The sequence below is a fragment of the Trypanosoma cruzi genome, genomic scaffold (assembly GCF_000209065.1).
Source record: "Trypanosoma cruzi strain CL Brener 1047053516851 genomic scaffold, whole genome shotgun sequence".
Classification (NCBI taxonomy): Eukaryota; Euglenozoa; class Kinetoplastea; order Trypanosomatida; family Trypanosomatidae; genus Trypanosoma; species Trypanosoma cruzi.
In genome coordinates, this window is record NW_001849577.1 from 370417 (window position 1) to 394759 (window position 24343).

Consider the following 24343-nt stretch of genomic DNA (forward strand, 5'->3'; position numbering starts at 1 on the left):
TTTTTTTTTTTTTTTTTTTTTTTTGCGAGCCAATAAATTTACTTTTTGCATCACGGTCTACCCTGTGATTTGATGTTTTATGGGCGGTTTAGCACCTGGGTCCATCGATGATGTCACGGATGGTGATTTCCCTTTGGGACGCCTTCACATCGATGGTGGAGGTACGACAGGTTCTTCTTGCTATTCTACTGCTTTTGGGGAAGAGACTGCGAGTATTTATGTTGATGAGGAACCCCCCTTTCCTTTACGCTCGTACAGTTGTGATGGGGGTGAATTTCTTCACATATTCCGGCCACCCAATCAGCCAGAAACGGGGTCGATTCACTGCTACTCCCCTTGGACTGTTCGCGGAGATGACGAGTTTTCTCTTGTGGCTCATGTTGAGGTTGAGGATGAGGAAAAGGGATTTACGTTGGGGATCTGTGGCGCTACAGAAAGCGTTGTAGGCACATTTCTACAGTATTTTTCGGCCGGACAAACGATGCATCCAATGGGAACACAGGAAGTGCGGAGATTCTGCATATGTCCGTGGCATCGACGGGCAGTTCTTTTGGCTTTGTTGGACGATCGAATTATCTCTTGTGTTTATCTCCCATCTGCCGAGTTTTGTCTTTCTAGAAGTGGGAGAGGAAGAGAAGAGGCAGGATTAACGCAAGAATCACCGACTGCGTTGTTTGAGCCAACACCCATCGATGTGGACGCGTGGCGTGTTGTAGTGGAACACAAGGGTCGGGGATTCGTGCGCTTCTATGCTGTTGAGCGACGGAAAGGCTCATGCTACTGTGATGCCCCCTTATCTCAACTAAGTTGAAGGAGGGCCTGTATAAAGTTTTTTCTATCCATCTATCTGTCCCCTCGCATGATATTTAAAAAGAACTTTGCAAATATCTTGGCATTTTCACATAATGCTCTATTAATGGCACTTCAGTATGTTTTTTGCTGCGTTTTGCCCTACCTGCTTTCTGCATTGTGATAATAGTACGGACTCACATTTTGCCAAAGGTATCGTCGCATTCGGTGTGCGCGCGTGTATGTGTAAGGAAATAGGTCAACAAGAGAAAAGAGAATTGCTGAAGAAACGAGAATGAAACGCGCGTTAGTCTTTTCTGGCCAGGGAGCCCATCGCCAGGGAATGTCTATGGAATACCTGCGCGTTCCCGCGGTTGCTCGACTCTGGGAACGGATGAAGGACCAGATGATGCAGAAATATGGCATTTCTCTACAGGAGGTCATGACAGTGAACCCACAAAAGATACACGTGCGCGATGACGCACTGGACGTAAGTGTAATTTGCAAAAGAGGTTCTTTGGAAGATCGAAACGTAGCTGAGTCAGTTCCGCGGAAAAAGTTTTTGTCATCCCAAGAAGGGGTCATGTCGCTGACGTTTTTAACACAACCATGCATGTTGGCAGCGCATATGTTAGCACTGGAGTATCTCCGTTCGACACGGGGGTATTCGGTCGAATCTGCCTTTGTCATTGCTGGTCACAGTCTTGGCGAGTTTTCAGCCCTGTGTGCATTAGGTGTTTTTTCACCTGAAGTCGCGGTTGATCTTGTATACAAGCGTGGAGTCTTAATGGATTACGCTCTTGAGCAGTTTTCAGCTAATCGTGATGATTACGTCATGTACGCCTGTCATCCCGGAAGGGCGAAGCTCTGCGAAGAGGACTTGGATGTTGCGGTCGATCAGTTTCACATACTTGTGGAGCTCGTGGCTCGAGCTCTTTCCGCTACAACCTCATTCGTGGAGGTTGTAAATTATAACATTGATCACGAACAGTATGTTGTTGCGGGAGATCGAGTGGGGCTGTCCGCTCTGGGGAAATGTCTGGATCCGCAGTTTCGAGCGAGTATTTGTGGCCCATCCTCTTCTTTGGATCACATTGCACGCACAGCCGTGTCGTCCGTCTGGCAGGATAAAAAGGATGGTGTCACGATGCACCCCAATAAGGGGCCTTTACCGGATTTCGTAACGTCATCCGTGAAAAAATACGGTGTACGCTCGACGTTTCGTCGCTTTTTGCGGGGTCCAGACGATGGGTACACGCCATCACTGGAGGAACTAACGCATCTGACCCTTCAGGAGGATGGACGAAGTGGGCTAAAAAAAAAGTCATGGTTTGTTCCTCTTCCTGTAAATGTCCCGTTTCACAGCAGCCGGCTTCGCCGGGCGATGGATCTTTTCTTGCCTGTAGTTCAAGATGCGATGCCGGAGGAAGATGTGCTGCGCTCCATGCTGGGTGTGGCTGCAAAGCCCCTCGAGGAGTCCAATTCAGCTTCTGCACCTTCAGCCATAGAGAAGCGTCCTGTGTGGCTGACGAACCTCACAGGCAGTGCATTTCGACCCTTGGATCCCGAATTTCAGCGCCAGGCGCTGGAGATGATGCAGTCAATGAATGTGGGCGAGGTTCGGCACCACGGCCGGTACCAAACGGACTTGGTGGAAAAAGCCTTTAACGACGGTGTGAAGCATAACAGTGTACGTGAGATGTGTGCGGCCGTTCTTGCCGCTCAGTTGGCGCATCCTGTGCAGTGGATTGACCTTATGGATGCTGCCGTCATTCACGCAGGTATTCGCGAGGTACACGAGATTTCACCTGTGCGAACGACCGCCGATATGTTTAGGCGTACAGCGTTTTGCGAGGCTGGTGAGGCGGGAGTTGCACTGGAGATGGTTATCCGCTGCCTTCCCGCAGAGGAGCGATTTTTGTAATAAAAAAAGAAGGGTTGGGAAATGGAGACGATTGCTGCTGCGGATTGCCCAGCTTTTTTTCCTTCTGAATTTTGTTCCCGTTGGGATTGGCGCCCCATCCATGAATAATGCAAACATATAAATTTTGCTTTGTTGGGAAGTCCGTTTGAAGAAGCTTTCTCATTTCCACATTTTTATTATTATTATTATTTTTTTTTTCGTGTGTGTTTGTGTGTGTGTGTTTTCTGTCGTTGCTGCCATGTATAGTAAATGTTCAGACTGCGGACTGTTGGATTTGGTTGCGCGGGACCACTTTGTGTGAGTGGAGCGCGTCTATTGTGGTGGGGGTACAAGGAACGTGACCTCCACCGACTTGCTCGTCAGCGTCCGTGGTGGGAGAACGCTGCAATTTTTGCCGGGCTTCTCTGCTTTATTCAGGTTACGAGTATGTGCTATTACTTTGGGAACCGCATGTACCAAGCTTGGCGGCCATCTGGTAACACTCTCTATGTGAATAAGGCGATGGACACTAAGGTTTTCGCGCGTCCTGATTTGTCCGTGGCAGCGGTGCGTATGGTTATTCATTACGTGCTTTCAGGCACCCAAACACCATTTGGAGCCCCCATGGTGTATCCGGAGTACATGCGTCCAGAAGCGGAGGAACTGATGAAATTTATTTTTGATTTACACAGTGAGCAGCCCATGTTCTCTATTCCTGATCTTTGGGCGATGCTGTCGGCAAAGGCGCTCGCTCGCCTGGGAGGGCCGAATATTTCTGTACGTCGCGGGAGACCAGACCCCCCGGGCCATTTGGCAGTTGAGCAGTTTCTCGTTGAGACTCCTTCCCTTGTTCCGGAAGGGAAACGCGATGTACTCAAGATGAAGCGATTGCTTGCGGGGCAGGGATTTTCCGTGGAGGAGATTGTTGGCATGATTGGAGGTATTCGAACAATTGGCTTTCATGATAGTTCGGGGTTTCACACAAAAGAAGAAGTAAAGCCACAAATACGTCGTCACCCGAGTCTGATGGGACCCCAGGAGGACGTGTTTCATCTTCCTGAGACGATGGAAAAATGCACTTTAGATCCCTACGTGTTTGGTGGGGAATATTTTGATCTTCTTTTGGATTATAACTGGAGGCAGCGAAGTCTTATCGGTTGGCGGAGTGGACCCTTTCGCTGCGATGAGAAGGATCGTAAACGCGAGATCACACTTCTGGATCCATTTTCAGAGCAGGCCGTAATGAGGGAGCGGAAGCGTCTGCAGGCGCAAGAACAGGCACGGGAGGCGGTTGAGCGGGCGGCCCAAAAACGAGAACAGATCACTCTACCTGAGGAAGAAAAGGCGGAATCCGCAATGGGACGTGTCGGCGAGGCGCAGTTTATTCCTGGTGTGGAAATGCAGGAAAGTGTGGATGATGACACGACGGAAGCTGTTGGTTCGTTGGTGGTGCCGGAGTTCAAGAGCCCCTGCTCAAGTGTTTCGATGCGGGAGATGGACATGATGTTGCTGGACGATGCGCTCTTGACTGGGTGGCTGCACCGCTTTAGCACAAACGAGATTCGTTTCTACACGGTCTTTGGCGAAGTCATGGAGAAGATCCAGAACCGAGGATATAATCTCAACTCCCTTTACGTTCCGACGTGAGCGCCTTTTTTGTTGTTGTCTCGATCCTCTTTTTTTTTTTTTTTTTTTTTTTTTTGTTTTTTGTTTTTTTCTCGCATTTTCTGAGTCTACTTCCCTTATCCTGGAGTCCAGAAGGACTCCCGACTTGGGGGAGTCCGTCTCCACATATTTCCTTATTATTATTTTTTTTTTTTTTGTTAAGGGTTTCTTTTGTTTCTCATTTGTCATTTTGACATGTTTTGCTCGTCTCTTCCCCGATGCATTTTTTTTTCTTTTTTTTTTTGCCGCTGCACTGTAATAATAACAACGGTGCCGAACGGCGTGGATGGTGGTGCTTGCAACTAGCATTCCGAGGGGGTATCATGAACGAATCAAAACAAGAAGGAAAGAAAAGAAACGTGGCAGCAGCGGCAGCGGCCAACGTGGACGGGTATTTACGCAATGCGTCAAGGCGGGTTCGAATCCCCAGTGCGTCGGGCGGGAGGGGTACACGGCGCAAGTTGGCGATGGTGACCGCGGCGAGTGTGGAACAGGCTTCGCGGCCTGTGGTCAACACGAACACATCCGATGCCGTCGACTTGGATGACGAGTGGGACGAGGTGGTGCTGCCGAACGCCAACGCTGCGGCGGTAAAGAAGGATGAGGGAAAACTCAAGAAGGAAGAGAGCTCTCAAAAGCCCAAAATGGATGTCCCCGTGGCGAATTCGTGTGCCGGTAGCATCAAAGCAGAGGCATTGGAGGTAGAAGACGGCGAAGTCGTGGGGGGCGATGAGGACCCGAGCGCACAGTCGTTGATGGAGGGCACACGGCCTCCACTGACAGGCACATCGATCCAACGGTGGAGAAGAAATGAACATTTCCAAGAGCGCATGCCTGAGCAGCAGCAAATTCTCGCTGCTCAGCGACGTTCAGAACGAATTCGGCGAGCCGCAGAAGGAATGTCTGTTTTAATTTTTGCCTTACAGAGGTGCAAAACACTCGTTAGAGAATCCCGTTACCCGCAACTACTGCGGAAACTGCTACGCGTATGCACTGTCGAAGTGAATGGTTCTAAATCGTTCCCTTTCATACAGGCTGTACAGCGCGCAAGAGAAGAATATCAACGCGCTCTTGACCCTGCAGTGAAAAATCCCGCCCTGTCACCCTGTTGGGTTACCGTGGGCAAGGATACCGTCCGGAATTATACCTCCAATTCCATAATGGCTTTGTTTAGTGGCATCACCACGGTATTTACCCTGGAGGATAAGGTTGATGCCTCAATCCTCTCTAATTGGGCTGCGCCTATTTCCTTTGGGCATCTCTCCAACCTGTTGTCAAGATCGCATCAGTTTCTTATCTCCCCCGATGCCAAGTTGCCCCTGCCGCATTCTTTGTACTTCAGCATCATATTTCTTTCGGTTGCCAACATTTTGGGCATGTCATGTCGACTGGTGATGGCGATAAAAAAAGAGCGGGAGCGACAGAATCCTGTTGTGACTGAAAATGGGAATGTTTCCGAAAAACCGGCGCAGATGACAATTTTTTTGCCGCGTGTAAAGCGTCAACGAAAAGAGGGTGCTAATGAGGAAGATAAATTACCACAGAAGCTGCCATCTTCTTGCTTCTGGGTAGAAGTCTGGTGTCCGCAACGTGAGAGTTTCATCTCTGTTAACCCGTGTAAAGGTTGCACCGCACTCTGGGGAGCCCCGTACACATTTTCGGTTGGTGGCGATGTTGCCATGGATGTGACGCCGCGGTACACTACAAAGTACAGCAGCGCATTTACTTATCGGTGGGGCCGCTGTGATTCATATCGCTTTCTCTGGAAACACCTGGACTGGAACGATACCAGAGAAGCCTCTGAGGTCATACTCGATGCCTTCCGTAAGGATATGACCCGAAACACATGCATTCAGCTGGCTCGAGAACGTCGGCAGCTCCATTCGCTTACATATGCGGAGGAAATACCAAAAACGCTTACAGCGTTGCATAAACATCCGTTGTTTGTTCTTGAGAATGAGCTCGCACGACATGAAGGAGTGTATCCGAAGGACAATACGACGATTGTTGGAAGTGTGAAGGGTCACACAGTGTATAAACGTTCTGCTGTTGTCAATCTACGCAGCCGAGATGGCTGGCTTCGTGTAGGACGCTGTGTAGTAAGCGAAGATGAGGCCCCATATAAGGTAGTACCCCCGCCGGCCTCACGTCCTTTTGGATCCTCTTCTGGCTTCTTTGGAGTGTGGCAGACGAAACCGTTTGAGCCCAGTCCCCTGCGCAGTGATGGGTCGCTGCCTTTGCATGGCAAAACGCGCTGGTACGTTCTTCTTGGTAAGCCCGTACCTGAGGGATTGGCGTATATTCAACGGCCCAATATTGCCCGAGTAGCGCGTCTAGTGGATGTTGAATTTGGACATGCTGTCATGGGATTTCAACGGCGCCGCTTGGATGAGCGTCGATTTTCACACTGGGAGGCTGTCTTTGATGGTATCGTTGTAAGGGAAGCGGACGCGGCGAACCTCTTGCATGCATACGATGAATGGAGACAGCTGACAGAGGAGCAAGAGGCCACGAAGCGACGACAGCGAGCCAATCGATGGTGGCTACATTTTGTCCAGCGAATGCTGGCTATGCAGCGTGTTCGTCAACAATATTTGGATGGTGCATCTCACGGATATCTTCCGTTGCATTAACCTCCTTCTTTATTCTGCTATTATTATTTATTATTATTTCCCTCCTCTCTCTCTTTATTTGTTGCTGGGGATGGGGATGAGGAAATTCTTTATCCTGCGCCGCACCGAAGTGGCGCCCATCGGAATGCTTTCAAGAGTTGGGAGACTTGGCTCATTGTTTTTCTTTTTCTTTTTTGGTGTTTTTCATGACAAAGGAGGGTCGACAAGGAAAAACAGTGAGAGCAGCGACGAAATAGCAATGCGCTCTACTCCGTATCTTGGCGGCGGCGCACGTGCCACTACAAATAATCTCCCATCGTTTACGGGCGTTTCGCCCCGTGTTTCCTCACGCAGCGTAGCGACCCACCGCGGCGAGTATGTCTCCATTGTGCTCAAGCCTACAGCGCTGAATGCACAACGTGGTTCGCTGGAGGCGCTCTGTGTCGCGACGGATGAGCCCGTCGAGGTAATGGGACTCCCCAGTGGAGCGGAAGTGGCGCAGGTGAATGAGTTTGTGTGCTACGTGAACCCCAGCAGCGGGGAGCTGGAGTACTTCCAACACGGCACGTACAACGACGAATACGACGTGGAGACGTATCGCAAACTGTTGGATCTTTGCCCAAAGTTTCCACAGCTTTTTTAAAAGCTGAAAAGATGACCGTTGCCCGAAGGCAAGGCAATGGGTTGCGTGTTGCCAGCACAGAGGACATAGAAGGAATGAAAGAGGAAGTGAATAAAAAAAAAGGAGGTGGAGAAGAGCATAAATACAGAGGCCTCTACCGCTGCAATTATCGCCACGACGTCATATGCGTGTTTCTGATATTCAGCAACAAACATGAGCGGGAGGAGGGTGAAGGAAAAGAAAGAATAAGCGAGAGAGAGAGAGAGAGAGAGAAGTGGTTGCTTCACGTGGAATTTACACAAAATACAATAATGCAGAAAAGAGGATGGTCTGCTTTCTGCTACTTGTGTTTGTGTGTGTGTGTGTGTGTGTGTGTGTTTATTCACACCGCATGGGTGATGTTTTTCCCAACCGTCGTTGGCACCACTCGCTTTTTTTTATATATATCTTGGGATTTTTGAAGTATTAAAGAGCCACTTTCTGTGTGTGTCTGTCCATGTATGCTGACGAGGGTATAACTTCGTAATAACAAGAAATATATGGATATATATATTAGGTGGTTTACTATTGCTTTGTAGCGTGAGGGGTTTTACAAATAAGTAAAAGTTTATAACCTTTCAAATTATGGAGTCCTCATTGCAGACATTTCTAGAGGCATATCCTTTTCGACATCCTGAGAACCCGTACGAACAGACGAAGGCCATCTGGTCCAAACTGGTGGGTTGGGAAGGGGAGTCCGCCGCGGGTCCATCCCCCCTGTTTTGCGTGCAACCCATTCCTCTAGCGCTTCTTCAGAAGTGGAAGTGTTACTTTGCCTTCTGTTCTCGCGTCATTTTCTATGAAATGGATTGGAGGGACGTGTTTGTGTACATGGGTGATGTGCCAAAAGCAGCAACGCTCTCAGTGCCACGTGATCATGTAGGATCTGACAGAAAAGCAGGGGTGGGAGTTGATGCGGATCGGGGGGAAGGCAATGGAAAAAAACAGTTGGAAACGACGGCGGGTGCATATCATCGCTCGACGATGGCTTTAATTCATACACTGGCGAATGGTTGCGAAAGGCGTTTTGGAGCATATCCATTGCGCTTTCATTATCAATGGCTCGTGCGATGGACCAAAATGCTGGCGCAGTGCATCGAATGGCGCTTGTTGGATATATCAAAGAGGGGTGGATCTGTGCCACTGGAGGAGCTGCAGCGTTATCGTCTTGTTTTTGCTTCCAGGGCACGGGAGGTTTTCGGTGCGGCTGCCTACATACGCACAGTACTTGAACTTTTGGAAATAGAGGAAGAAAAAGAAATCTGCAATACAGATATTTCTTTAAAGGGTTTGCCCAGCCTCTCTCTTAGCCAAAATTTTCCTTTGACCTTGACACTTTCCATGAGGTTTACGCTTTCTCGCGCCACATCTGTTTCTATAGAGCAGTGTTTTTCTGTGCACTCAGCACGTGTTCTGGACTCGCTCTGGGCAGACGTTCTGTGCATTCCATGGGATGTGTTGGACCCAAACAGTATGCCTGAGAAGGTACGTAGAAAATTGTTAGCCTCCTTGAATAATGCGGATGGTGACACAGACGAAATATATGTGTTGTGTGGAAATGGCGGCTGCCGAATGCGTTCCGCGACATTGAAAGCTATTTTAGAGAATGAAACCCTGGAGAGGGCAGGAATTGCAAATAATCCCCTGTTAGGGATTGTCAGGCTTACAACAGCGCCGCTTGAATTTGTAGAGCCCCACCAGTTGCCTAATGTGAAACATTTGCTAGAAACGGTTGGATATGTCATGCTAACAAAAATTCGCTGTCACTTCGTAGAGAAGTGCTATTACACGCTTCCTTTTTTAGCAGATTTTGTGGCTGCAGGAGTGCTACTTAAAAAAGCATTGGTTTCCTTCTCACGGGTCTCGGCAGACCCAACATTATCCAAAGCAGAGGAGTCCAAAGTGGTATTGGGTATGGGACTGACGCCAATGCTGCTTCGAGCTCTCTTGGAAGCTACGGAAGATTTTTACGCCAGTTGCGTGGATAGTCTTCTACATGATTATTCAAAAAGGGCGATGAAGCACTTTGTGGAATTTTGTGGTGGCAGCGCGACCGTCGTCGTGTCTCAGGTGACGCTGAAACTATTGGAGGTTGTCGTGGAACCGACCCTAGAGGTGTTGTTTATGCTACTGAGCCACGCTTCCTCTTCCAAGGAAGAGTGTATTTTTATTTATTTTATCGCCGATATGCTTAAGTTTGTGCTGAATGAAAAGATGAGGGAAGCCAGAAGGGAATGTAAGATTGGCTCTCGTGTTTTGCTGCAGTGCCGTATGGATCTGTTATTGCTGATGAGCTACATTGATGAACATCCCTTAATGCGACGTCGTGCCTCCTTAATGTAATTCTCCTTTTTTTTTCCCTGCCTGTTTTTTTGTTTGTTTGTTTCTTTGGAAAAAAGAAACCTGCGAACCACCAGCAACAGCAACGAGAAGGTATGATTTTACTCGTGTTGATTGCTTTTATTCTTCTCTTCTATGAGGCACCCGATGTTGACGACTGGTTTTATTTTTTTCCTCGTGACTTCTTTTTTTTCTTTTTTTTTTTTCTTTTTTTTTCTTTTTTTTTCTTTTTTTTGTTGGCCTTTTATTCGGGAAGCAATGCTGCGAATTTGCTTGCGGCCATTGTGCCGCCCCCCTGTCTTTCAGGCGGGCGAGTCTGTCGGTGGATGCCTGACGAACTCCTTGCATTGCGATGGGAAAACGGCGCCTTTGGAGCGGCTGCTTGCACCGTTTATCCCAGTCACATTCACCGCCCTCACGCAGATAAGCCGTAGTGTCGATGCGGAGCTGATGGAGAGAGTTGCGGAGGCGGGAGGCCTACGGAGCTTCCTTGGCCGCCACTCGGAATTGTTTGCTGTCTCAAAGGTGGGTGGCGTTTACGTGGCCCGCCGCCTCCGACGTCGTTGTGTGGGGTCCATCCCCTCTGAAGGTGCGGGTCTTCGTCTGTCTTGCGAGGCACACGGCCCCGAACCGGAGCAGCAGGTGGAGGGTGCGGGTGTATTTCCACGGATCCAAAACGTCCCCATGGAGGTGTTTCGCCTATTTCCTACTTTCTTTGTGCCCATGGAGGCGTTATTGGCGCACTTGTGTAAACTGCCGTTGACAACGTTATCCAACTCGAGAAGAGAAGAGGAATTGGTTTCCGAGGACCACTCCGGCAGGAGTCCTGAGGCCGTAGCAGAATCTCTCGTCGAGAAGTACAATAAATTTCTCGATGTTGTTTCGTTGAATGACAAAAATGGCAACGGGGAGAAGGAAAAAATTAAGAAATTTGTGCGTCTTCAATCGAAATTTGCTACACGTGCTGCCTCGTATGAGGAAAAGGAGGTGGAAGTTACAGGAGGCCGTGAAGGATGCATCAGTCAAATTATGGAGCCATACAAAGTGGAAGAATATGAACAATACCGTGTAGCTCGCCTGATTCCCGTTGCAGAGGAATTTTGTTCCATCTCTGCAGAAATGCGACAGGCGGCGGCTGTGTTGCTTCCTGAAGGGCGGTGCTTAATTCATGTGCTTTTGTCGGCACCAGATCTCTTTGAAGTTCGGGATACGCCAGAGCTGTCTGTTCGCTTTATTCTGGACTCGCGCTTCAGACCGACCACCACGTGCACGAAAGAAGAAATTGAAAGGAAGCTGACCGAACTGAAGGAATCGCGAGTGAAAAATGGCCTAAAAATGCCGATTGATCGAAAAAAACGACGAACTTTATCGAGACAACTTCAGTTTTTTGTTAAACCCACGCCATACTTGGACGAACGTGTTTGGGCCCACGCATTGCTGGATACGTTGCCGCTGGACGGTCCCGTCGCATTTGCTGTCGCCATGTCAAATCTTCCAAGTGAATGTCTGGCCTGCACTCCAGTGAACTTACAACGTCTTATTTCTCAATATTCTTATCTGTTTAGCCTAGTTGAGGGGGAGAGGGAGAAGTTGCTGCAGCGTGCGGATATTCCCGCAGTTGAGCAGCGTTCACTGTCAAGTATCGATACGGAGGAAATACTGTTGACGATCTACAATTACTATCCACGCCGTAGGCATCCTAACTGTGGGACATGTCTTGAACGTTGTATTTATTCTATGCCGCTGCTGCTCCGTACTAAGTTGCGTCAGTTGGACTTTGTAGAGGATGTACTTCGTAAGCATCCTGACAAGGTTGAGGTGCTCGGTATGCTTGACGAGGAACTGATGATGCATGATAAAAACTTAACTGAAAAGTCGCAAATGTGTCAAGTATTTCGTTTCGTCGGGGAGTATCAGGCGGAGTTGATCAAGCGCTATGAGGCACTTTGTGCCAAACTGGGTAAAGACCCCAACACAAAAAGGTTGGTGTAGAAGATGAGAGTTTTTGCAATGAAGAGGAATGTTGTGAGTCTTTGCTTGTTTGTTTGTACACGTTTATGTGTGTATATGTGTAGGTACATATATATACATATATACATGCGTTTTGGCGGTTGTGGTTTTTATTACGACGATGCCATTTTATTTTGAGATCCTTCTAATGTGACTTGTTTTTTTTGTTGTTGTTGTCGTTTTTTTGGTGTGGTGGCTGCTGTGAATTTTGTGGTCAGTGGGTTGCGCCGCGCAATGAAGCACCGACCATCTTTTCTTTGTTTTCTTTCTTTTTTTCCCTTTTTTTCTTTTTTCTCTTTTTATTATTATTATTTCTTTTGCGGGTCTTTCTCTCCTTTGCGATGATGAATGACATGTACGTTACAAAAGTTGACAAGAACGTTCTCCCTCCATTCTCCCAACGCACGCCGTTGATGTGGAGGAAACCTTCAAGCATCAAAGCAGAAAATAAAAAATAAAAAATAAAAAAAAAGTTGATCACAACACACATGAAATGCATAATGATGAAAACTCGGATTAGTTTTCAGCTACACGAGAGGAATGACCACATGACTCTATCGAGTTCGAGAAACGTGCGAGCGATTACTGACGCACACCCAACACCCGTCTTACCCGTTTATTCCTCCCCTATCCTTCCTTCCCTATTTCATTCCGTTAGCCCTCGAAAGAGTCATTCCTCGTTATTTACCACATGGCGGGGCAATGTAGTTGCGGCGGCGAGATGACGTGTTTTGGCAGCCAGCTGCTCCTTTATTGTTCTTTTGTCTCTTTTTGGTTCTTGCGTGTGAGTGATGATCTAAACAATTTGCACGTCAGTTTGATTCCGTTAATGAGATGTCACAATTGTTTTTCGCCACACTGTGGCTTCACTGACTGGAAGAAGGCCCTTTGCTTTCGTGCACACACTGCGAGACGCATTCCCTCACAACATTTTTCTCAGTTACCTTCTCAGTTATGGTCTGTTGTGTGTGTGTGCGTGTGTGTGTATTCGTGCTTTGGGCTTGTTGTTTCTGCGTTTATTGCCTTTTTGTTTTTGTTTTTTACTTGGCGTGTGTGTTTTTGGGTCGGCGCCGAACGTTGGTAAAGCAACATCTCTCTTGAAGAGCAAAAGCATATATGCCACAAGGTGGACGGGGTCCCATGGTGCTGCTAAAGCAGCAGCGGTTGCCCGCATGGCAGCCCATCCTTACGCCTCCACATGTTGCGCTAGCTTTTTTCCTGCTGAGCATATTATTTATCCCTTTAGGGGTTTTCGTGACGCTAATGAACAAACAGGCGAAGGAGGTTACCGTTCGTTATGATCATATTCATCGCTGCACAATTACACATAACACAGGCGCCTTTATATATGAAGGCAACAATATGACGTTTAAAACTGGATGTATGACGGAAGTTTCTTTTGATATCACGGAGAAACTTAAGGCCCCCGTATATCTTTATTATGAATTAACAAGATTTTATCAAAATCACAGGCGGTATTCAATCTCGCGAAACGATGAACAATTGGCCGGTAAAGCCGTGAGATATTTGCCAGACACGTCACCTCTTGCCATACCAGGGGATATTTATGGAATCTCTGGGACTCCCATCAAATACGTGGATGGTTCGGATTTGCGTTACAAGGATTTTTTGTACGTTCCAGCCGGCCTCATTGCCTGGTCCATTTTCAATGACACGTTTACTCTTTACACAGAGGCGACGAATGGTGGAACTTCACGAAAACTCATATGCAACGCGACGGATTTTTCGAAAGGGAACAATCTTCCTCTTAATGGCTCGGAGTCAAAAAATATGTGCGTCAAGAAGGGGATTGCTTGGGATACGGACGTGGAATATAAGTTTAAGGCCCCGGATTTAGAGGCGAAAAATCGTTTCTGGACGGCGGCAAAAGAATTGTACACGGGGAAGGTGCCTACTCCAGAACTATCAAATGATGACTTTTTCAACAAGGGGTGGTACGCGGGTGAACTGGGTCACGCCATTCCCGTGACAACCGATGAGGATTTTATGGTTTGGATGCGTCCTGCATCGCTTCCGAGCTTCCGCAAGCTGCATCGTGTCATCAACGTTGACCTTCCGCCAGGGAAGTACGTAATGGTGATTGGGGAGCACTTTGACGTCTCATCATTTGGTGGCACAAAATCCTTTGCGCTGGCCACGCTCTCTTTCTTGGGAGGGAAGAACGTATGGCTTGAGGCATTATATTTCTCACTTGGTGGATTTTCTGTGGTGTTTGCTGTTGTGTTGCTTTTGGTTCATCGTTTTTCTGGAGACCGTGCCTCGAAGGCCATTGATGAATTGATTCAAAAGTGACCCGTCAATCTTCTTTTGTAGGTGAAGAAGAAGAAGAAGAAAAGTGTTTCCTTTTTTTTTTTTTTTTTTGCTTTTGTCTCTCTCTCTCTCTCTCTCTCTCTCTCTCTCTGAATTTGCATATGTGTTTGTGTGGTTTTCTGTAAACAGTTTTTTCCATTTTCTATTTTATGTTTTTTTTTTTCTTTTTTTTGTGGTTGCCCATTTTTGCTTCACACATTCTTTTTTCGTACCACCGTATTCAATCCTGTGGAGAGGGTGTCCCTTTTTTTTTTTTTTTTAATTCTTATTATTATTATTCCCTTCTGTATTTCGCTGAATACAAATATAAATATATAAATAAATATAAATATTTGCAATTTCTCCTGCAGAGAGGGAGGTGTACACGAGTGCGAGTCTTATAGGAAGAGAAGGGGGACTTGCACATCCCATGGAGCTTGAGGTCGCTAGCGATGGGGATGTGTACGCCCGTTCGCTGCAGGAGGCGAGGTGGGATATCTTGCAAGGGTTAAATGTGGCAAAAGACTGGGGGCGACTTGAAGAAAGACACCCGTTCTTCCGTGATGTGATATTGGACGCGAAGCGACAGGCGAAACTGTTGGCATCGGTACTCACAGCGACGGAGTTTTTTCTTCAGCGACTGCGGTGGTGCTGCGAACATGATACGGCACCCAGCTTTGTTGATGCAAATAGGGTGAAACAATGGCGCGCTTCCCTTGTGGTGTTTATATCACTTTATGAATCTTCCCCTGTCCCGACCCGGGCGCGTTGGGTGGCCGAGTCGCGGGAACGCGCAGATGGGGCATGCGCCGTGAGTGTGGATGGCGATGAAAAATATAATAGCTACGACCACAATAAGGTTGGTGGTATGGATGATGACGATGTTGATGATGATGATGGTTCCTTTGTGGAGAATCGTTTAAAAGACATGGTTTTGCAGTGTCTTGCAATCGGGAGAATGTGGTGCCGTCAGCTCGAAGAGGAGGACGAGATGGCAGTGAAGGTACGTCACGCCTTGTCTGTTATGGATGCCTTTGCAGCCCCAAAGACGCTTGACTGGTGAGTATTTCTCTTTGTGTATTTGTGTGTGTGTGTGCCGTTACTACCCGGCAGTGTGTTAAGTGAACGAGAAAGGGGGAATCACGCTTAAAACTTCTGAGCGGTTTCCCCTCCTATTTACTTTTTATGGATGTATATGTTTCTATTGTTCCGTTTAATACTTCAATGCTGGCTTTGGTGTGGCTTCGTTTTCTATTTGCCTTATTTCCCTTCATGCACACCTTTCTTTTTGGCAAACATGAAATACGACACATTATAAGTCTAATAATCGAACAAAAAACGAAGCCAAAGAAAAAGAAAGTAAAAAGATGGTGACGACCAAGTTTATTGACACCCCGGAAACAGCCGTTGACACGGCGGTTAGGGCGCTTTGCATGACGCGGCCACACGTGCAGTTCATAGAAAATACACATGTTGTGGTGAACCGCAAGATTGATCCAACAAAGGTCCTTATAGTCTGTGGAGGTGGTGCTGGACATGAACCAGGTCACGTGGGATTTGTTGATTGTGGCTGGCTTAGTGCCGCGGTATCTGGAGACGTCTTTGCATCGCCCCCCACCATCCATGTAACGGCTGCCATTGATTATTTGCACGCCAAACAAGGCCCTAATGGCCCCGGGGTTCTTGTTGTTGTTAAAAATTATATGGGCGACATTTTGAACTTCCAGTTTGCCGTTCATGAGGCCCAAACGAGGGGTATAAATGTGGAGATGGTGATGGTAGCGGATGATGCGTGTTTTGGCTTGGACGATATCAACTGTCGTCGAGGTATTGCGGGAACAATTCTCCTGTACAAAATTCTTGGGGCAGCTGCACTGAAGGGTGAAAATATGGCGGCATTGAAGCAACTTGCCGGTCGTATATCAAGTGGAATGCGCTCCATTGGAGCGTCCCTTTCCTCCTGCTCGCTCCCTGGGTCAAAACCATTGTCGACTGTGCCGGATGGCCTTGTCGAAGTGGGGCTTGGCATTCATGGTGAAAAGGGATTGTACCGGATACCATTTGAAGGAGCAAAGACGCTTGTTTCCCATCTTCTTGGAATCTTGCTTTGCGGTGGGAAAAAGAGTGGTGAGCATAAGGAAGGAGAGACTGAGAAGGAATGGAAGGGAGCGAAAGTGGCACTTTTGGTCAATAATTTGGGCTCAACAACGGATATCGAAATGGGGATTCTCACACATCATGCTTTAAAGCAGCTGCAGCAGGCTGGTATGGATGTGGTTGGTGTATCGGTGGGTCGCTACATGACAGCATTGGAGATGCATGGATTTTCATTTACATTGTTGCGTTTTTCTAATCAAGATGATATTGCTTTCTTGTTTGATCAGCAACAGACACCACTTTTACCGTTTACCGTTCCACAGTTCTCTATTTCCCCTGCTGTAGGGCCTCGCTTTGCGCTACAGTTGGCGCAGGAAGAAAAATGTGGTTTGCAGTGTAATGGTCTATTGGGTCGAGTTCTTGAAAACGTTTTTGAAACCTTAAAGAATAGCAAAGATTACTTGAATGAACTTGATGCTGCGGTCGGTGATGGAGACATTGGAAGTGGGACGACGCGTGCCTCCATAAAGGCATTGGAAATCCTCCCGCATCTTCCCTTGGAAACAAACGTGAGCAAAGCATTGGCTTTGCTTGCGAAGGCCGTGGCGGATGCGTTTGGTGGCTCTTCAGGGCCATTATATGGGGCCTTTCTGCTAGGTGCTGCTTCTGCAGTCGCTGAGACGATGTGTCGAGACGGTGCGAGCAGCGTGGATGCTATCCGGGCGGCGTTGAGGGCTGGTAGTGCTAACATCCAGCGCGTTGCGCGATCCAAGAAGGGGGATCGCACGATGGTGGACGTTTTGGAGGCGCTGAACGAAAACCCCCAAGTGAATGACGCCAACTCCATTCAAGAATTAGCTCGTGTCTGTGTTCCAGAGGCGAAGAAAGCCGCCGCAGCCACGGCATTGTTGCCTGCAAAACACGGCCGGAGCCGCTACCTGCAGGGGAAGGAGTTGGGCCAACCGGACCCTGGCGCCGAGCTTGTTGTCCTTTGGATTGAGGCCGCAGCAAACACAGTTCTGTCAGGGGGTAAATTGTAGGAAACAAGTGTGTGTGTGTCTGTGTGTGTGTGTGTCTGAGGGGAGGACGAATAAATCTGGGAACAAACGAGGACGATTAGAATCAAAACAAAATTTTGCGTTTTAGTGTGTGTGGTGTTTTGGGCATTGTTTTCTGCATTGTTTTTTTTTTTTTTTTTTTTTTTTTTTACGATGTGTTTGTGTGTTCCTTAATTTTCTCCTTTGTTTGCATCGTCTCCAGTGCGGCGTGCCAATGTACGCAGGTCTCTTTAAGAAGCGGCCACGTGAAGCCGATGCAGCTTCCCATGGGAACGCACCGAAAGACAGTGGGGAGGCATCGAGCGGGGCCGCCGGCATCCCGTCAACCACGCTGTCTCCCCGCACTGTGTACCACTATCCCTCGATGCTGCCATTCCCAACGGTGATGGATTCTGAATTCCCCGCTGAGTCGTATCGTTCCCGCAGCAAGGACGTAAAGGCGGCTATTCATTGGGGCCAGCGGAAACTCTTACTTTCTGAGATTCAGCTCCTCTCCCTATATGCTCGGCCGAATGTGTCTTATCACATTGTGTACGCAGGGTCAGCCCCTGGAACTCATCTTGCATTTCTTGACGAACTGTTTCAGAGTCGACACACCTGGGAACTTGTGGATCCGGGAAGATTTGATCGGCCCGTGCTGGAGTCACGACCGAATTTTTATCTTCGTAACGAATTTTTCACAAACGTGACAGCCTATGGCATTAATGCGCGCCGTCTTTTGGAGGTGCTTCCTGGGCTGGGAACCGTTTACCGTTGTGTCGCCGTGGACGGTGCGTGGTCAACAAAGAAAGAAATCCACCAAAAGCTTCAGAGCATCGTTGGAACGATTGATGTGGCCCGTGGCACGGAGGATATCCCATCCATGTACGAACCGCGGTTGGATCTTCCCTTTGGCTTTGAGCTTCTTTGCTACGTTGGTATGGAGCGAAGCAAGCCGCTGATGTTTGTCTCCGATATCCGTTCTGGGAGCGTCAACCTCCCCAACTTTGAGGATCATGTGGCGGAGAATATGCGGGCGCAAGAGTGTTGGTGCCAAATTCTTCAGGGTGAGTACAGCATGCTGAAGTTCCGATTGCCGTACACACATAAAAAAATTGGATTTGGTGACATTAGTCGTAAGGTAAATTCGAGTTTGATAGGCCCCGATGGCACTGTGAATTATCTGCGTGGAGACATCCTTCTCCCCATTTGGACCCGTCCGACAAGCACAGAAGGGCGTCTGGTGGTCCCACGGGGAGCCCATCGGGTGCCGTACAAAGTCGCTCAAGTAGAGAATTGCTTTTTCTTCTTTAATGCACGTGTGCGGGAACAGGTGCATTTTAACCACATTCTCTTGCCAGACGAGAACCTTGACCATCACTACGATGCGGCAGCGGAAGTAAATTGCCTCCTCAAATATCTGCAATTTTTACACCCGGAACTGAGGGAGGCCTCGGCGGCTGTCTTGCGTCGCGAGGTCAAACATATCTCAACTTCTATCACCGCGCATCTGCGTGTCAATTTTCAGGACGTTGTTCGTCGTCGAGAGTATCTTGTGTTGAAGCAGGCGCGTAGTGGACAAAGCGAAGAAGAAGGCGATGAAAGTGACAATGAGGCGGTTGATGCCGACACAGCGCCCAACTGTGGGGCCCAGCTTGGCTCTTCATGGGAAACATTTGCGAAGGAAATCATTCAGGCAGCCTCAAAGGAGCGAGCACGCGTTGTGTGGAGGCGAAATGTGGAAGAGACGGAGTCGGATGTTCGTAGTGGTTTTTGGGTGACAACCATCATGCGGCAGTAATTTATTCATGGAAATTTTCCTGCTCGCTTTTTCCACATTTGTTATTATTATTTGTTGTTGTTGTTCTTTTATGTACATGTCTGAGGTGTTGACACGACCGCAAGGACGTGTTATTATTATTTCTCCGCCTGTCTCTTTTTTTTTTGTTTTGTTGTTTTTGCCGGGAAAAAAAAAAAAAAAAAAGGAAAACGACGACACGACGTTGAAGAGGAAACAAAAGGAAATAGGAAAAAAAATTCCGCTAGTCCCGGTAGTCAACGGCCAAAGGAAAAAAAAAAAAAATACGTCACCGCCCACCCCACCTCTCTAGCACACGGATAACAACAAAAAATGGCAACTGTTCTCCGTCATGGACGAAAAGGGGGAAAAGTTACTTCATCCCCCGCGATCGCCCCAAAGGTCCTAACGCCAGGAAGCGCCATGTCTCCCGCCTCACTGCAGGCATTTGGAGAGGGTACTACAATTATAAGCGACCCGAACGCCGCCCATCCATTTGACCCTGACGCAATCACCAATGTTGTCAAAAAACCCACAACAACAGAGGCTAATGTTCTCCAGTTTGATATGGAGGCCATCCAACACATTGGTAAGGGAATCATGGTGGGAAGGACGAAGCAAGTGCGAACCACAACTCGTCAACCACAGGTTAGCAATGCAGAAGCGTTATTGAAGTTAGAAAATGCGTTTACGGCGCAAAAAGACATGCTGGTATCACCCAAAAATCCTGTGGGTCTTGAGAAGATTACAGACAACAATGTTGTGGTTGTCCACAGGCCTCAAGAGGCTTTAACCCTTGCAGTGGCCCTTTCGGCTTTCGTACCGCAAGCAAAGGTGCTGGTGGTGGTACCCAAATATTTTGAGGTGAGTTCTGTTAAAACGTATTTGAGTTCTTTGGTCGTCGATGGTGAAAAGGCTGCGACGGGTGAATTTTGCGGTCAAACGTTTGAGGGTACTGAGTCAACTCCATTATGGGTAACGAGCGCGGAAATGGCATTACTTTACCTGACGAAGCTTCAGAGCATGGCCCCCTTTTCACACGTGGTGGTACCCGGGTTTTTTAATACGACTCAGTTACTTTCATTTTTTGTGAAGGCATTTGGTCAATGGCTGCGAAGTAGAACCGATTCCTCTTGCTCTGTACGGCTTGTTTTGACGCCGGAGAGGACAGATCGAAGTGAAATTGAAAGCATGTTTCAAGATCTTAAAGTCGCTTTTATTGAAACGGCGGTGGAACATGTAACGGAGTTTTCTTATGGTGAAACGTGTGCTTTAGTTGAGAAGGAAATGATGGAAATGGAGAAAGATGGGTCTGGAATTTTTCCACCTCCCACAAGGAGGCTCATCGACTACACAGCAAAGATTTCAGCGGAAGTGGTGTCGTGTATCGTGAGGGGAAATGAAAAACCACAGGCCATCGTCGTCTTCACGGCGGAGGCGCGCGAGGTTTTGGTTGCTCTTCCAGAGGCCCATATAGAGATTTGTGCATTTACTCGGGACTTCAAGGCACCGAAGAGACAGAAAAGACGAAGCATCGTGTATATGTGATGAATCATGTGCGTCACGCTCTGGATATGGATAATGAATACACCATGGTGCTCGATATTGGTACCATTCGTCGTCCAGCAGCACAACACCGATCCGAAAGTTTTATGGCTGCTAGCACAACCGAATGGGAGACAAAAGTTGAACGTGCAGAACGTTTGTCGCTTCTCGAAGGGAAAAAAGGATGCTGTTACTTTTCTTTGTACCCGGAAGATGTTTCTGCAGCTTTTCATGAGGATGCCAAGTCTTTTCCTGATGTATTCAGCGTGGAGGATGCATTCGTTCATTGTGCTCGTCTGAATCTCCCCATGGGTGAAGTGGCGGCTCTTCTTCCAGCTATTCCTACTGAGACTGCCGAACAAGTGATGCACAATCTTGCTGAAAAATGCGTGATAGCCAGTCCACAGAGTCTTGCAATGACTTTTTTGGGGGAAATGTCTGCCCGTCTTCCCGTGGATCTGGACATTGCGTCCTTTATTATAGGAGGCTGCAATGTCGGCCTTGGTGAAGCCGCAGTAGCGATTGGTAGTGTGGCTGCATTGCCTTTCCGTTCGATTACCCCGTTAACCTACAGCAGTGTCCCATGGAATGAAGCTACAACGTGGAGCCGCGAAAAATACGCCGGTGACATTGCGCGGCACAGTGATCTCCTTGCCGACACCCTTGTCTTTATTGAGTGGCTAAAACTACGTGCCCGAGGAGAGTCCACGGCAGAGTTTCTTAACACCATCCTTGTACAGGAGTTTAAATTTGTCAAAATAGAAGGATTAATGAAATATATAAGGGAGCAACTGACAAATTACGTATTTTTGGATCGCTTTGATACTTTAGAGCTCTTGGAAGACGTGTCAACTTCTGTGCAGGAGAATTCGACCATATTTTTATTTCTGCAGGCCGTTGCCTTGGCGCGACGTGCAGCCTTCATTCGCGACGCTGGGCATCTCAACGAAAAGGATCGGTATGCCTCCATGGCTTTTGTTCGCACATCCAAACGCCTGATGCCACACAATTATATTCCGTCATCGATCAAGTGGGACACCGGTAGGATTCTGATCCCGGTGATTCTTAAAAATAGCACCAATATTCTTGCCGGACTCTTTTCGCTCATTCACACACCGTATTTTTTTGCCTCGCTCCTGCTGCTTTATCCATATGTGGAATACTCTAAGCCCGTGATAACTGATAAAGGACGCGTTGTATATTTTGGTGTCTCATGTAACCGTCAGATGAAACGTTTCATGGTTTCTATTGAAGAGGCTGCACAAATTCTTGATTTTCGGGAGAAAATAAATCTGGCGCTGAGTTGTATGCAAGCACTTCGGACTCTTTCCCATCCCATCTTGAAAACAAAGTTTCTTCTTATCCTGAAGAAGCACGATCGTCTCTTTGATGTTGAGCGGCTCCATAAAAATATTCGCAGTCAGCTTCTTGAACTTGTGACCGAGTTAAACGTGACGGAACATCAAGGAAGCTTTGAGACCTTTGCTACGCACTGCACAGCCCCAAAGGAATTGCTGCCCATGACTGACACACCTGCAATGGATGTATCGGTGCTTCGTCGGTTTGTGGACGGCACACTGTGGGATAGTTTGCCTACTCCAGGCTCTGTCGTGAAGCCCCGTGCCGCTTCCTTTGCCGGTACCCCGTCGACGTTGCCTTCTGCCCCGTTGATCTCCACAAATGACGAAGATGACGATGAAGAAGTGGAAATTATTCAGGATTCGTACTTTATGCGCCACGGTCCACTCATTGAGGACGATGATGATGATTAAAATCGTAGACAACTCTTTATTTATTTGTTTGTTTGTTTTGTTGCTACCATTGACTCGGTTTGCATCGATTGAATGGGGGTGGGCAGTGTATGCAAAGTAAGGAAGCATAAATATATCTATATATATCTATATATATATGGGAAAAGGCGAATGAGGAGGTGGGCGACAAGCACATAAACATAAACACACACGCAAAAAAAAAAAAAAAAAAAATGAGGGGAAGAATGAAAAAAGACGTTGACGATGGGAGTGGGAAGGAAGACATGATTTTCTTCTATTATCCGCAACTTCACACCGTGAACACTCCATCGGTCTATCTTTTGTACACCATTTGTTTTTGATTTTCTTTTTTTTTCTTTTTTTTTTTTTTTTTTTCTGATAGTTTCCGTTGTGTCTACTCTTTGTCATTGGTCTGAAGGGTGTAGAAGACAGGAATAGTGGAGAATATTGGGGGAATGAGGGCCTTCTCCGGAAGCGGAAATGGAAGGGAAAACGAAAACAATCAGCTATGGAAGGAGCGAAACAAACAAACAAATTTTTTTTTTTTTTTTTTTTTTTTGCATGACCATTGGGGAATGTGGACTTGATTTTGTTTATGACTATTCCTGGCAACTCACGGTTGCTGCTTTTTTTTTTGTTTTGTTTTGTTTTGTTTTTGTTTTTGTTTTTGTTTTTTTTTTTTTTCTTCTGGGAGGGTGTGGGGGGTTTATGTGTTTGTTTGATTTTTTCTTTGGCTTGTTTCTCTGTCTGTATGAATGCCGCTTTTTCCGCTGATGTCGCTTTTTGTTGTTTGTGGTGGTGGTGGTGGTGGCGGTGCTGTTTGTTGTTCTTCTAACGGACGCGCTCTAGGGGTTTGCTGCTGCACACATCGAATAATTTATTTTTTTTTTTTTTTTTTTTTTTTTTTCATTTCCCTATTTTCTTACTTTCTTGTAATTTATGTTACTTTTGACAAAATGCTGGCGACGCGAGTGAGCGTGGGCGGAGTGTGGTGTGGTGATCGTTGCCTTCCACCTCGACACCTTGCAGCCGTGGTCCGCTGCATGGAGGTACTGGACGACGATGACGCCGTTGATGCTCTCATTCGCGAGGAAGAAAGTCGGGTCCGGCAGTTCAAACTTTTTCACTGCACGGAGGAGGAGCGGCGGCGTCAATACGGAGCGGTTTCTCGGCCCATGCGACCGGAGCCGCCACCATCGCCGCCGAAAGTGAGACTCACAGGAATTCCTTTGGAAATGCTGCCAGTGGAAGCAGAAGAAGTGCTGGTTCATGAATACGAACAGTACCGCTCTGCCAAGCACGACGCAGACATCGACCTACGGCGCCGCGGCCTTCCTCCACCGTATTACGACGGGCCCCTTTTAACACTCAGAACTCGTGGTCCGTACACACGCTTTGAGGTGCTTGCGTGCCGCCCGCCGATGCGACCTCGTTTTGAAGGGAAAAAGACGTCTCAAAAGGATTGTAGTCAGCATTACCCACGGCCGCTACGAGAAAAGCCCAAGGAGGACACCGTAGCAATGCCGGGGGATTCACTGCGGCGGTGGAAGTATAGTATGGGTCTTTTGGACGAGTGATTGTACTTCAGGCAGTGCAAACAGAGTCGGTGGCAAGGATACAATTTGTATTCATGGAAAAAAGCATCCAGTTTGGGTGTGCGATCCCTCTCGATGTAAAAATTGTTGTTATTCCTGGGAACTGTTTTTTTTTTTTTTTTTTTTTTTTGCGTACATGAGCTTTGATTATTATTATTATTATTTATGTATTTATTTATTTATTTAATTTATTTATTTTTGCCTGTATG

At 47.5% G+C, this 24343-nt stretch overlaps 12 protein-coding genes and 1 pseudogene across 12 annotated transcripts, besides 37 other annotated features; all 13 read left to right on the top strand.

Annotated features, from left to right (window-relative positions):
* Positions 1-15: part of a sequence feature (heterozygous, non-Esmeraldo-like haplotype) that runs on past the window's edge.
* Positions 1-24: part of a microsatellite that runs on past the window's edge.
* Positions 16-362: a sequence feature (areas merged during assembly that could not be assigned to a particular haplotype. This can correspond to areas where the two haplotypes were merged or to regions with more than two copies in the genome that were merged during assembly.).
* On the top strand, positions 80-811 carry Tc00.1047053507011.110 (uncharacterized protein; the record flags this gene model as incomplete). The annotated part of the gene is made up of 1 exon (XM_812862.1): positions 80-811. The coding sequence occupies one exon, from the start codon at positions 80-82 to the stop codon at positions 809-811; it is 732 nt and encodes a 243-aa protein (XP_817955.1).
* Positions 363-12888: a sequence feature (heterozygous, Esmeraldo-like haplotype).
* Positions 1085-2713, top strand: Tc00.1047053507011.120 (acyl transferase-like protein, putative; the record flags this gene model as incomplete). Its single annotated transcript, XM_812863.1, has 1 exon — positions 1085-2713. One exon carries the CDS (start codon positions 1085-1087, stop codon positions 2711-2713), a length of 1629 nt encoding a protein of 542 aa, XP_817956.1.
* Positions 2883-2911: a sequence feature (AT_rich).
* Positions 2963-4339, top strand: Tc00.1047053507011.130 (hypothetical protein, conserved; the record flags this gene model as incomplete). Its single annotated transcript, XM_812864.1, has 1 exon — positions 2963-4339. The coding sequence occupies one exon, from the start codon at positions 2963-2965 to the stop codon at positions 4337-4339; it is 1377 nt and encodes a 458-aa protein (XP_817957.1).
* Positions 4369-4409: a microsatellite.
* Positions 4492-4514: a sequence feature (AT_rich).
* Positions 4576-6990, top strand: Tc00.1047053507011.140 (DNA-repair protein, putative; the record flags this gene model as incomplete). Its single annotated transcript, XM_812865.1, has 1 exon — positions 4576-6990. One exon carries the CDS (start codon positions 4576-4578, stop codon positions 6988-6990), a length of 2415 nt encoding a protein of 804 aa, XP_817958.1.
* Positions 7009-7029: a sequence feature (AT_rich).
* On the top strand, positions 7229-7612 carry Tc00.1047053507011.150 (hypothetical protein, conserved; the record flags this gene model as incomplete). The annotated part of the gene is made up of 1 exon (XM_812866.1): positions 7229-7612. One exon carries the CDS (start codon positions 7229-7231, stop codon positions 7610-7612), a length of 384 nt encoding a protein of 127 aa, XP_817959.1.
* Positions 7843-7864: a microsatellite.
* Positions 7937-7969: a microsatellite.
* On the top strand, positions 8216-9973 carry Tc00.1047053507011.160 (hypothetical protein, conserved; the record flags this gene model as incomplete). The annotated part of the gene is made up of 1 exon (XM_812867.1): positions 8216-9973. One exon carries the CDS (start codon positions 8216-8218, stop codon positions 9971-9973), a length of 1758 nt encoding a protein of 585 aa, XP_817960.1.
* Positions 10153-10205: a microsatellite.
* Tc00.1047053507011.170 (hypothetical protein, conserved) lies at positions 10229-11962 on the top strand (the record flags this gene model as incomplete). The annotated part of the gene is made up of 1 exon (XM_812868.1): positions 10229-11962. The coding sequence occupies one exon, from the start codon at positions 10229-10231 to the stop codon at positions 11960-11962; it is 1734 nt and encodes a 577-aa protein (XP_817961.1).
* Positions 12017-12070: a microsatellite.
* Positions 12230-12281: a sequence feature (T-rich).
* Positions 12425-12452: a sequence feature (AT_rich).
* Positions 12889-13026: a sequence feature (haploid, non-Esmeraldo-like haplotype).
* Positions 12944-12966: a microsatellite.
* Positions 13027-13268: a sequence feature (areas merged during assembly that could not be assigned to a particular haplotype. This can correspond to areas where the two haplotypes were merged or to regions with more than two copies in the genome that were merged during assembly.).
* On the top strand, positions 13097-14293 carry Tc00.1047053507011.180 (hypothetical protein, conserved; the record flags this gene model as incomplete). Its single annotated transcript, XM_812869.1, has 1 exon — positions 13097-14293. The coding sequence occupies one exon, from the start codon at positions 13097-13099 to the stop codon at positions 14291-14293; it is 1197 nt and encodes a 398-aa protein (XP_817962.1).
* Positions 13269-18029: a sequence feature (heterozygous, Esmeraldo-like haplotype).
* Positions 14340-14369: a microsatellite.
* Positions 14370-14402: a microsatellite.
* Positions 14556-14590: a sequence feature (AT_rich).
* Positions 14614-14645: a sequence feature (AT_rich).
* On the top strand, positions 14721-15353 carry Tc00.1047053507011.190 (hypothetical protein, conserved; the record flags this gene model as incomplete). The annotated part of the gene is made up of 1 exon (XM_812870.1): positions 14721-15353. One exon carries the CDS (start codon positions 14721-14723, stop codon positions 15351-15353), a length of 633 nt encoding a protein of 210 aa, XP_817963.1.
* Positions 15162-15189: a microsatellite.
* Tc00.1047053507011.200 (dihydroxyacetone kinase 1-like, putative) lies at positions 15658-17427 on the top strand (the record flags this gene model as incomplete). Its single annotated transcript, XM_812871.1, has 1 exon — positions 15658-17427. One exon carries the CDS (start codon positions 15658-15660, stop codon positions 17425-17427), a length of 1770 nt encoding a protein of 589 aa, XP_817964.1.
* Positions 17435-17462: a microsatellite.
* Positions 17569-17595: a microsatellite.
* Tc00.1047053507011.210 (hypothetical protein, conserved) lies at positions 17660-19225 on the top strand (the record flags this gene model as incomplete). Its single annotated transcript, XM_812872.1, has 1 exon — positions 17660-19225. The coding sequence occupies one exon, from the start codon at positions 17660-17662 to the stop codon at positions 19223-19225; it is 1566 nt and encodes a 521-aa protein (XP_817965.1).
* Positions 18030-18185: a sequence feature (areas merged during assembly that could not be assigned to a particular haplotype. This can correspond to areas where the two haplotypes were merged or to regions with more than two copies in the genome that were merged during assembly.).
* Positions 18186-18413: a sequence feature (haploid, Esmeraldo-like haplotype).
* Positions 18414-24343: part of a sequence feature (heterozygous, Esmeraldo-like haplotype) that runs on past the window's edge.
* Tc00.1047053507011.230 lies at positions 19555-22539 on the top strand (annotated as a pseudogene).
* Positions 22646-22677: a microsatellite.
* Positions 22733-22752: a microsatellite.
* Positions 22881-22914: a microsatellite.
* Positions 23075-23098: a microsatellite.
* Positions 23163-23220: a sequence feature (T-rich).
* Positions 23332-23355: a microsatellite.
* Positions 23416-23446: a microsatellite.
* Tc00.1047053507011.240 (hypothetical protein, conserved) lies at positions 23496-24116 on the top strand (the record flags this gene model as incomplete). Its single annotated transcript, XM_812873.1, has 1 exon — positions 23496-24116. The coding sequence occupies one exon, from the start codon at positions 23496-23498 to the stop codon at positions 24114-24116; it is 621 nt and encodes a 206-aa protein (XP_817966.1).
* Positions 24241-24264: a microsatellite.
* Positions 24294-24332: a microsatellite.